Raw genomic sequence first — 12,633 nt, 5'->3', positions numbered from 1 at the left:
TATACATTGTGTTTAGAGCTGTCCATCTTTTCTTTAGCCTCCTTGTACATTTTCTTTGTTCTGAGGTATGCATTTTTTACTTTATTCTTTTTTCCCCTTTCTTCCCCACCACTTCCCCCAGGAAGGCTACAATTAAACACTGAGATATATATATTACACATACAGAGATATTTATAATCATACACATACATATGCATATATACATTCATATTTATCTAAGTAAGGCCAGACTATCCTTGTTTGTTTCTTTCTCTGAGGGTAGATAACATCATCTTTTACATGTCCAAGTCTTCCTATATTTTTCTAAATCCACCATCTCATCATTTCCTACCCTAGAGCAATATTCCAACCCTTTTCTATCTAGTTATTTTAAATAGTCTGAAAGAACATTAATATGGCTGACATAATATAGTTTCCTTGTTTTTTTTTCTTTTTGATTCATTTATGTTAGCTTTAACTTTGTCTGAAATCAGTGATTGCTACTCCTTTTTTATTTCTGATAAAGTCTACTCCTGATCATTATTATCATAATTCTTCTTAATGCAAAAAAAAAAAAAAAAAATCAAAGGAAACCAATTTATTGAAATATGTTATCAGAAGGAAAAAAATAGTTACAGATCTCAGGTTCAGAACTCCTGGTTTATAGGAAACATGGTGAGAAGAACATTTGTCTTTAATAGTGCTTGAGAATCACCATGACAACATGCAAGAATGCAGGAAAACTACCATGACACATTCCTAACATTCCATGGGCTTTGAGAATGTTCCAGTTTGGGAACAGGCTGCTTTGGGGCACCCTGGGCCCTTAAGTTAGTGTCTTCACATGAAGGGGAGCCTTGGGTGGCCACCTTGATCTCTCTGTAGCCCTAGTTTGAGAAATTGTCTTAGAAAAATGCAGAGGACCACAGATGGTGTTTAAAGTCTACCCTTCAGGAATAAGCCTGCTTTCTATGAATGGTGTTTTTTGGTTTTGTTTTTTAATGTGAGCTCCAAAATGTTAATCAGATTTCTCTACTATCATATAGACAGTGTCTACATTAGGTTTATAGAACCACAGAATTTCAGATCTGGAAACGACTTCTTCATTTAGTCCAATGCCCTCCTTGATGATGAGGAAACAAGGACTCAGAGTGGTAAATTCCATAATTTTCCTTGGAGGGATCTTTGATAAAGCTTAACCTGCTTGGTAACTAATTGATTCTTTCCTCCTGAATTTTTCCTCTCTGCAATTCAGATTCCAGCCAAACAGGCAAACTCTTGCCCTGATCTCTTCAGAGATAAGGTCCCTCCCACGATTGGAGTTTGAACCCAAAGCTTTGTTTTGCTTTGTTTTTTGATACCACATCATTTTTTTTTTTTTTTTTACACAGAGCCCCACTTTGATGGGCTTAGCTCTTGAGTCCTTATCTCTTGTCTCTACAGGCATTGCTTTTCTGGACAAAAACATTTAACATGGGGCCTGGCCCACAGTAAATGCTTAAAAAATGTTTCTTGATGAATTTGCTATTGGGTCAGTTTGGGGTTTCCAAACTTCAGATGAATCTGATCCTTCTTGCTCAAGAGTGAGACTCTTTTCCCTTCATAAACACTATATTCCAGTCTGTTGGGCAACATCTGATGTAGACGGCTGTTGAGTTGTATTGCTTGGACATGTGTGAAACCTGAAGATGTCCCTCGATGCAAAAGAGGTTAAATGCTAACAAACAATCCCTCTTGGGTAAGGAGTAAGATCTGTGTGGGCCTGGGATCAGAGAATAATAATAATGATAACATAAATACAATATGTTCTATGGGTTTTCAAGATACTTTTCTCACACTGGCACTGCAGCATTAGCAAATATTTATTTTGTTTGGCTGTATTTATTTGATATGAGTATTGTTTTTTTTTTTTTTTTCTTTTCTTTCTCCAGTGGGGAAACAGATGGGAGGGGGAAATTTTTTTTTCATTATTAATTTGATAATTATAACATTTTTTGACAGTACATATGCATAGGTAATTTTTTACAACATTATCCCTTGCACTCACTTCTGTTCGGAATTTTTCCCCTCCTTCCCTCCACCCCCTCCCCTAGATGGCAGGCAGTTCCATACATGTTAAATATGTTATAGTATATCCTAGGTACAATATATGTGTGCAGAACCGAATGTTGTTGTTATTGCAAAGGAAGAATTATATTCGGAAGGTAAAAATAACCTGGGGAGAAAAACAAAAAATGCAAATAGTTTACACTCATTTCCTAGTGTTCCTTTTCTGGGTGTAGCTGATTTTGTCCATCATTGATCAATTGGAATTGGGCTCTTCTCTATGTTGAAGATATCTACTTCCATCAGAATACATCCTCATACAGTATTGTTGTTGAAGTGTATAGTGATCTTCTGGTTCTGCTCGTTTCACTCAGCATCAGTTGATGTAAGTCTCTCCAGGCCTCTCTGTATTTCTCCTGTTGGTCATTTCTTACAGAACAATAATATTCCATAACATTCATATACCATAATTTACCCAACCATTCTCCAATTGACGGACATCCATTCATCTTCCAGCTTCTAGCCACTATGAAAAGGGCTGCCACAAACATTCTTGCACATACAGGTCCCTTTCCCCTCCTCACTATTTCCTTGGGATATAAGCCCAGTAGAAACATTGCTGGATCAAAGGATATGCACATTTTGATAACTTTTTGGGCATAATTCCAGATTGCTCTTCAGAATGGTTGGATTCTTTCACAACTCTACCAACAATGCATCAGTGTCCCAGTTTTCCCACATCGAGGAGGAAAAAATTAATGTCTAATAATTGAAGAGAAAAAAGAAACAGTGCAGACATCTAAAGTGGAGGGAAATTTTAGGTTCAGAAGGACTTTTTCCAAAGTAATCCCCCAACATGTGCGTATTGAACGTCTTTAACAGTTCTAGATGCTGTGAGAGAATACAGAAGACATGCAAAGTAACCTTCAGTATTCTCAAGGACTTCATTACATAGCTGGGGAGACAAGGCTTAAAACCTGGACTAGAATGAACAGTTGAATAGAGTTTCCTAATTAATTTCCAAGTTATGTGGTAGAGGCTGTTGATATTTTTAAGGGAGGCTAGGAAGGACCAGGACTCTTGATCTGAAGGAGCACAGAAATAGGAGTGTTGAACCTCCTTCTAGAGACTTGATGAGATTATTCCAGGTTGATGTTCAGCTGTTAAATACAGAAGCAACTCAAACACAATTATGGAACATTTCTCAGGTGACTCACATTCAGGAGAAGCAGGAGTTCAAGTTTCTGATTCATGGTACTGAATGTGGCATGTCATAGTAGTAACTGCCAGGTATGAGCCAGGTGTTGCAAAATGTCTCAGAAATTAACCTCAATATCACCGATTTTTGGACCTGAAAAGAACCTTTGGCAACATCCAATTGGAAGATTCAAGGGAAGGGAAGAAGTATTTCTTTTGCACTGATTATGTGCCAGACACTCTGCTAAGTGCTTTACAAATATCTCATTTAATCCCTATAACCCTGGGAAGTAAGTGCTATTATAATCTCCATTTTATAGTTGAGGAAACTAAGGCAAACAGATATTAAGTGGCCAGCCCAGTAAGTTTCTAAAGCCAAATTTGAATTCAAGTCTTCCTGCCTCCAGGCCCACTGTATCACTTTGCTTCCTTAAGGACTTGAAGTCAATTCCATTTTTACCTAGGCAATGACTAAAGTCTTTGAAACGAAAGAGAAATGGGTCTCTGGGAAAGTTAGGCTTTTGTGGTTCTCTCTGGTTGCCAAAATAAACAAGAAATTCTTCATTCTAGTGAAAAGCTAAGTAAGAAGCCTGACAGTTTTATCAGTAATAAAAGTCTCTTGGTATGTTATATTTTAAGGATTTTTTCCTATACCTAATAATACTCCCAAAACAGGAATTAGATTTAAAGATAAATCACATTTTCAAGAAACTGAAAAAAAGCTGGTAAATGTGATTGCTAGGGCCATTGCCAAGCAGTATGAAAAGTTATAGATATTAGGAGTTCTACAGGATTAGAGAAAGGCAAATGTTTCATTTTTTCAAATAAGGAGAAGAGAATCTGATGAAATATTTCCTTAAAAAAAGGAGTTCATGTTAGACTAACCTTCTCTCTCCCCTTCCCCCCTTTTTTTGACAGGGTTAATTAGTGGTAGGTGGGAAGAGTCTAGAGTTTAATCTTGATTTTAGGAGAAAAATTTGATTAACTACCTCATACTGTTCTTATGGAAAAAAGAAACATGACTTAGAAGATAATGGATAAAGGCCCAGTTGTATGGCTGTCCTTGAAATGATGGTGAACACTTGGCAGGGATTCATGAGTAAAGTTCAACTATTGAGGCCTTTTTTATCAATGTGACTTGGTTTTAGATATAGGTAGCATACATTTCTGTTTGCAGATGATCTCAAACTGAAAGGGATAACTAATATTTTACAATGACAAATTCAGGATCCAAAATGATCTTGATAGACTAAAGCACTAGACTGGATCTAAGTAGATTACCTTTAATGGAGATAAATGTAGTTTTAAACTTGGATCCAAAAACTCAACTTCATAAGTACACCATAAGGAAAGCATGGCAGCAGTATGTTGGAGTAGAAAGGAGAAGATCTAGGAGTTTTCTAAAACAGATCAGATCTTGCTGACTAAAATTCTAGCATTATGAATTAGCGTTGTAATGTGGAAACCAAAACTATGTGATCATGGGCTACTTAAAGAAGCATAGCTTCTAGAAATAAGGAAGTAATAACCTTTTTGCATTCTACCCTGATCAGGGTCCAGTTCTGGATGCTACAATTTAAGGAAGCCCATCTCAGCATAACATAGAGCCTTGATCCATACTGTATCAGAGAGTAGAGCTGTTAAACATAGAGAAAGGAAGCTCCAGTGAGACTAGATAGCTCCCATTAAATCTTTGAAGGATTTTTATTTGGAAGAGGAATTAGATTGGTTCTGTTTGGAGGGCAGAATCACCATGGATAGAGGAAGAAAAGAGACAAGTGGAGGTTATTGCTGTTGGGGAACACTTCCTAACAGTGGGAGCTGTCCATAAATAGCATGGTCTGGAAGCAATGGGTTCCCTGTCCTGAGAGCTCTTCAAGAAAAATGAGGGAGATAGTAAAATTAATGCAGATAGTTATTAGCATCCGATTTCAGGGTGTTGTAAAGCTCAAAATGAGTTAACATATAGAGAGAGCTTTGCAGACTTTAAAGTACTTAAAATTATATCACCTTTCTGTGCTGTAATTTGTCTTAATTGAAAAGTGTGGGGATGGAAATGAGAACTAATGGAGAACACAAAGAGGTCCTATATGCTTTTATCAGGGCAGAAATACAAAGCATCTATCCCACTGGGAAACATCATGCTCCTGCCTCAGAACTAAGCTATACCTCAGCCTCCTAGGACTGACCAAAATGTCTCATTTTTGAATGTCTTCAGCAAAGTAGTGTCTCTCTTTCAGCCTGCATGGATCAGCTTGCTATCACTAATAGGCATGGGTCTCAGTCTAAATCTGGGCTTGGACACTTATTAGTTGAATAACTCTAGATAAGTCACTTAAGGTCCCTGTTTATCTCAGTTTTCCTCATCTGTAAAATGGTTATAATAATAGTATTTACCTTCCACAGGGCTTTTGTAAGGAACAAATAAGATAATAACTATAAAGTGCTCAGTACCATGTCTGGCACATAGGCAAGCGCTATATAGATGTTAGCCTTTCAGAAATGTAATTCTGTAATGCTACCTTGGCCATCTAAAGTAGCAATGGGGGAAATGTGCTCTTGAATTCTGACCACAGGTGGTCCTCAAGGATATCTAAGTTCACCCCTGCTGGCAGACCTCGCATTTCCTTCAAGAATCCTCCCCATCATTCATAGCCTCATCTCTGTGATATGTACCTGTCTCCAGGCTGGGGGTGGTGGTATATTATGTTAGAAATAATCCTCCCTGTTTCTTTCCTTTAAGACATTTGGGAACATGGATCCCTGAAAGCTTTTGAGGGGTCCTTTTTACTCCAATATAGTCAGCTTTTCATTAAATGCATGCACTACAATACTACAGGGCATTGGGGTTTTTTTCTGGACTTCTGAGACTTGTAGTGGGTTTGGGGAGGGGTGAGTTGCAAGGGAAGGGGGCAGAAGGAATGGGAGGGAGCTCCAGATTTCTCTCTACTGCCTTATTTTTCCCCTGGGCCATATTTTGTATGCAAGGGAACGTCAGGCCAATCAGCCTTGGAAGAAAAGGGCAAAAAAAAAAAAAGTTTCCTAAGTTGTCTTTGCCTGAGTTGGCAGCTGCTCTGGGGGTTTATTCAGGTTTTTGTTCCCCAGTGGAGTGCTGTGCGTGTGTGATGACAATGAAGAGACACAGTTAACACTGAGGGCTAATGGTAAAGTTCCGTCATCCCCATTCATGGGCCGAGGGGAAGCCAGCAAGTGGAGGAAGTGAGAAGCCCATGTAATGAGCCAGAGATCACAAACATGGCTGTCAGGGCTTGGAGCCTAGGAAAGGAAGGGGGAGAGATGGGAGGAGGGGTGAAAAGGGAATGGGGCTGGGGGGCACGGGTCTGAGATCGTGAGAGTTGGAAGCTTGCCTTGATTCCCCAGCATTATAGATGTCACCTGTCCAAGCTGACATGTGGAGGCTGTGAAAAAGACAGAATGAGGTACTGAAAATAGTGGTGGACTGAGAAGCAGGAGACCTGAGTTCTGATCCCAATTTCATCTCCTCTTAATTTATCTCTTATTGGGGATGGAAGGGGGGGAAAAGAATAAAGTATATAAGATGTGCAGCAGAGAATCAAAGAACAATTTACAAGGAAGTAAAGAAAAAATTGAAATTATTTCTTAAAATGGGAGGAAGGGATGTCAATCTCCAAGCAAGGCTCCTTCCATAGCGTGAAAGTTCTATAATGATGTGATTCTTTAGGATTTAGCATTGGTTGGGACTATTTAAACCCTTTTGTCCTCTTTATTTTTATAGATAGAGAAACTGAGGCCCACAAAAGTTAAGTCATTTGTATCTGCTTTCTCCCCTTTCCCTAACTGGACCAGGGCAATTAACTTTCCCTTGTGACTCCTTTTCACATAAGAAATTATTACATGATCCTAGATATATAAATATACAAAATAGGTGTACAAATTATTTTTTAAAAAAAATTATTAGCTGTGTGACCCTGGGTAAGTGGTTTAACAATTGCCCCAGCAAAAATAAATAAGTAGTAATAATAATAATAATTTCACAGTCCCCACATTAAGTTACAAGATTTCAAATAGGGTTGAGAACCATAGTTTAAGAAGTTGGACTTTAATTCTCTAACAACCTCTAAGCAAAAATTAAAGATGAACCTCATTGATCTCCTTACTACTTTCCTAATCTGTAGTTAACTTTCAAATAAATGTCTTCTTGAATAACACTGAAAAATAGATTTTCATCCAGTACTCAGAAAAAAGACATTAGACAAGGTGATTTACAATGTCCTTTGCAACTCTTAAATTCTCTAAGTCTCAGTCCAATGTCCTTGGAAAGATGAAGAAAATAACTCAAGCTTATAGAACTTGTTGAAGGAAGAGGCAGGACTAGAACATATCTCTTGACTTCCCTACTTCATCATCTTTTGAATATACTTTTTTAAAAATCAGATGCTTTTTTAATATGTTTAATTTATTTTATTCTGAATGTTTCAAACACTAAATATAATGAGCATCTCATACAACGTAGAGAAATTATAAGGATTACATTTGAAACTGGTTCTATTATGTACAATTTGCTTTTTCTTTTTACTTGATGTATTACATTCAGAGCTACTTTTCTGACCTGTTTCTTTCTGAACTTTTTCCTATTCACAAAAATGTTCCTGACTTTTCATTCTTTTCTGATTTTTTGATTATACTATTGCAACCATCAAAAATACCCCCAAAATTTTTGAAGAAAAAAATGCTGTTTTTTTTGTTTTTTTTTAAGCTGAGCTTTAAACCTCATAAACTGAACTTTCTTTCCTTCTTTGCCTCTTTCTACCTCATCTGCTTAAGAATTATGGAATCTCAGAGCTATCTCTAAGTCTATCCATAGCTGAAAAATAATTTCCTATCTACATAGCCATAGGTCATCATGCAATTGATGGAGAAAATAATTCATTTCATTTCTGGACGGTTATAATTCTTGTATCAAGCCAAAATGTTCCTTTCAATAAATTCCTCCTATTATTCCTACTTCTTTCCCTCCAATAGAATGTCTGCTCCCAACTAGAGAGTTTTCTTTATCCCTAGAATAGTGTTTGCCGCTACTTTAACCTAATTCTCTTTAATTCTTCCCTCTTTGAAGCTGCCAACCCAATCTCCTAGACAGCATCCTCCTCTTGGACTACTCTGCTTTGGCGTTGGTTTCTCTGTCACCTCGATGGCATGATCTCTGGGCCACAGCCGTCAGGGCTGTTTACAGTTGGTGCAGTTAACATTTCACAGTACCACATGCCAGCTAATAAATAAAGATTTGCCTTCTGGAGTTTTGCCCAGCAATACCCCCCTTCCCCTTAATTCATCATCTCAGAAAAAACTAGCACAGCCTATTAAGTCGTGATTCCTAGACAGGTTATTCATAATGGTCTGACATTTCTATAGCCTTTAAATAATGTTTACAGGAGATTGACTTAAACATTCTTCCTCTCTTCTCTAGTGGGGAGGACTGCCGAAATTATTCTTGTTTTTCAAATGAAAAAATTGAGTTCCTGCCTTTCTTCCATCATTTTGGCTTTGCTTCCAAGATAAAGAAAATTGAAGTTCATATCACTTATGCTACTTAGCCTGGTCACAACTATGTGACCATGGTTAGGACAGGATTTGAACCCAAAAGTCCAACATTCTTTCCATAATAAGGTAGTAGAAAGAAAGTCCTTTCTCTAGAAGTAGCTAATAGTCAGAAAGACCTCAATTCAAGTCCAGCCTCAGATAACTCCGTGACCCTAAGAAGCTCCATTTTATATATATATATAAAATTCTGAGCCCAATGCTCAATCCATTGCTGTTCTGAATGTTTGGTCCACGCTAAATCTACAGATTTTTTTTTTTCAACTATTTCTAGCCATTCTTTCTCTATATTGTACTTATGGAATTGATGTTTTGAACCTGTGTGAAACCTATAAGTAGACTCCAAGTTCATTTTCTTTTATTCTCATTGTTCTAGCATACTGATTTCTTCCTCTAATCCCACTATATCATCTATTAAGTCTCCCAGCTGTATGTGATCTGCAAATTTGGCAAGCAGCATTTCGTCATTGATAGAAATATTGAATTTCTCTGAGATCTGAGTGAAGATCTCTGGGACTCGCCACAAAAAACTTCCCTCCCTTTTGATCGCCACTTATTGCTGGCTATCTTTTGTATTTCTTCCTGCAGTCACATGTCTCTAACTATACCATCATCTGTTACCACTTTTATCCACATTACTCATTAGAGTGTCACATATTTTGCTGAAATCTAGGTATATTATAGTTAGAGTATTTCCCTCATCTATCAGTGTAATTGGATCCTCCCCCCCCCCAAAAAAAAAAAAAAAAAAAAGGAAATTAACTCAGTCTGGTGTGATTCTTGAAGAAGCCCAGCTGGTTTTTAGTGATTATTGCTACCGTCTCTAAATTCTCACAATAAAGTTCAATAAAGTTATCTAGAATTTTGTTAAGACCAGAGGTCAATCCCATCAACCTTTAGTTTGCAGCCTGTTCTTTTCCTTCTGAGGAACATTAAAACTCCTCCTGCCCTCATTCTATTGAACTCCATGATTTTTCCAAGTTTCTTACAATAGCTAAGTGATCATCTCTATGTTTCATTTAGACTTACTGGCTTGAGCTTATGGTGGACAGTGAAATATCATTTCATTAATGCCCAGTTTCAAATCACCTTTCTTCTAGGATTGCCTGAAAGCCTGTCAAGAACAGATCGAGGCCGTGTTGGTGAACAATCTGAGACAAGTTCGACAAGAGGAACAGCAGAGGAATCCTACAAAGACAGTGGATGAACTGGATCAAGCCAGCACCCCCACAGATGTGAGGGACATCAACCTGTGAGGATTGCCAATGCAGAGAGAGAAAAACAACAGAGAAAGAGAGAGAGTAGTAGTAGTACTGGCTCTCCAGACTTCCATTTGGGTGTTTTCTTACTTTGTGGGATTTTTTGTGTGTATGTGTGTGTTTTTTAGAACAAAACTTTTTTTAATCTACTCCCGCCTAGAAATATTTAAGCGTCTTTTAGAAAAGAGAAAAAGAAGCCTACAAAAAAAAAAAAAGTTGAACTATTAAAAATATTTGGTGCCTATAATGTTAAAAAGAAGGGAATAAATTACTGTTTGGTTATGTATAGTAAAATGCTTATATAAAAGCATACAAAGTAGCTAGAGAAAATGTGTGCCTGCAGATGTGGGAACAAAGCAGATTATACTCTATTTTTCCATATTATGAACTAGTGCGTACATCCCCAATTTAGATGGGAGAAAAGAACTATGTAATTCATGGTTTAATTAGATTGCAGAGCAATGGACTTAAAGGGGTTGGGGAAATGAGGAAGTAATGAGGGGGCAACACAGAAAGATAATTATCTCTGATGCAATTGAACCATTCTGGATGCAAAAGTTCTTTGGCTCTGAAGTCGCCTTTGGTTTAATTGGAAATGTTTGTTGGATTTCTCCGAGTTAGTTGTGCTTACTCCCATCTGCGGTAGCTGCTGCCAAGGAAAGAAAGAAGATGCTTTATTTTGCCAGGCAGATACAGGTGATTGGTTCCCAGGTGTGATACGCCGCTTCTCCTTTGAAACACGGTCATTACCATTACAAGGGAAAGCCCAACTTTGGGCCATTTCCAGGGGTCGTGTTTTAAGGCAGAAAAACAGGACCAGAGTCTGAATTGTTGCAATAAACAAGGGTGATGAGATCTTCACATCCTTCACCAGTCCAAATTAATTCCATGGACTGATTAACATTTCGTATCCACAGCTCAGCATTATTATAAACCATTCCATTCAAAAAGCACTTTGAAAATTATTCTTGAGGGATAAATGGGATGGTTTATGAAAATCATGTGGAATTAAGTATAGAGGGGGTGAAAAATGCAGTCCTCCTCTGCCCCCTCCCCATTCTGTATTATTTCTGTATTGCATCTGATATACTCTCTCAGTAGCTCCTGCAATAATTTTAGAAGATGAGAGACACCCCATTCAGGTGACATTCCCATCACAACATTCCTGATGAAATTCCAAAGGAAAAAAAAATGTTATTCCTGTGTCACAGAAGGATCTTAATACACCTACCTGCACACTTCTCCTTTGGGCCTTAAGAGAATAATTACTGTTAGTGCAAAAGTCAGTTGACTGAACACCAGGGGCGCAGTGTTGTATTTTATTTTTTTCCTTTTTTTTGAGGGGGGTGGTGGTTAATTTTATTACAAAATTGTCTTCAGTGTACTTGAATTTTTTTTTTCCACTTTGTTTCAAAAGGGAGCAAAGGAGTCGGAGCAGAAAAAAAAAATTTGCACAATTATATTAGCAGGATAGGGGGTATATGAAGCTGTTGTTTGAAATATTGTTTGCATTTTTTTTAAAGAAATCATAATGGGCTACTTTGAAGCATTATTTTATAAACAGACTTGCGTCTGGCAATATGAGGGTTGAAGATGAAATTTTTAAAAATCTTAGGGTATCTTTCATTTGTTTTTATCTGTTTGGGGTTTTTTTTTTTTTTTTGTTTTTTGTTTTTTTTTTTTGTTATTGTTTGCGCTGCTAAGAAGCTACGATCCTTCATTTTTATCCACATTAACAGTACTTAGCTGTAATGTTTCACTGAGTGTGCTGCTATTTTATAAACATTTTGATAATATATTATTTTACTGCTTAAATTTCAAATCCTGAAGCAGGTGGTTAAGTTGAGCTTTTAAGTTCTGTGATTTACTGGAAAAGCCCGTGTATACCTTTTGTTTTTCTCTGATAGTGTATTCATTTTTTTTTTTTTCCTGCTCATTCTGCAAAAAAATGGCATTTACTTTACCTCAGGTTTACTGGATACAAAATAAAAGGTTCACACTCTTTTTTCCTAATACCTCACAACCTTCTGCTGGGGAGCCTTGTCATATCCTTGATATAGGAGATGGGAAATAATCTTTTCCCCCTCAGAAAAAAGACAGGGCTACTTTGGCCTAGGAAGGAGCAACTTGTCCATTGAGAACAATTTCTGACCACAAGGATATTGATTAAGGCTCCCATTTTGACTTAGGTGTACTCATCATCATAGTGGAAAAAATACACTGAACCCTAGGGAGCATATATTTATGACCCATCAACTATGCAGTGGATTTAGAAGTCTGGTTTACTGTCTTTGACCAGGTGTCAGGAAGAGAGAGTAAAAATGGATCTTGGCAGCTTGTTGACAAATCCATATTTTGCATGCCTTTAAAAAGAAAAGGCCTTTCCCTTATCTATTCTGTTCATACAATGCAAAGGTCTCTCCCTCCTTCCCTCCCAATCTCTGGCCCAATAAATTCCAAACACCAAACCTAGAATGTAATTTTTCAGTGTCTGTTCTTCCTATCACTAGCAAACCCTTTGCCTCCTAAGCAAATTTCACATGGAAGATTTAGGTCTTATTTACCCAACCTG

The 12,633-nt window shown here is 37.4% G+C and overlaps 1 protein-coding gene across 1 annotated transcript in view; it reads left to right on the top strand.

Moving 5' to 3' along the window:
• CCND2 (cyclin D2) overlaps positions 1-12,071 on the top strand; it is a 36,055-nt gene extending 23,984 nt beyond the window's left edge. The window contains exon 5 of the mRNA XM_074269235.1: positions 9,903-12,071. Coding sequence (XP_074125336.1) covers positions 9,903-10,058 — 156 coding nt within the window. The 3' untranslated portion in view covers positions 10,059-12,071. The remainder of the gene's footprint in view (positions 1-9,902) is intronic.
• Positions 12,072-12,633: the final 562 nt, after the last annotated feature.

The sequence above is a fragment of the Sminthopsis crassicaudata genome, chromosome 5, assembly GCF_048593235.1.
Source record: "Sminthopsis crassicaudata isolate SCR6 chromosome 5, ASM4859323v1, whole genome shotgun sequence".
NCBI lineage: Eukaryota > Metazoa > Chordata > Mammalia > Dasyuromorphia > Dasyuridae > Sminthopsis > Sminthopsis crassicaudata.
The sequence above is the reverse complement of the archived record's forward strand: the minus strand, read 5'-3'. Positions and strand labels throughout refer to the sequence as shown.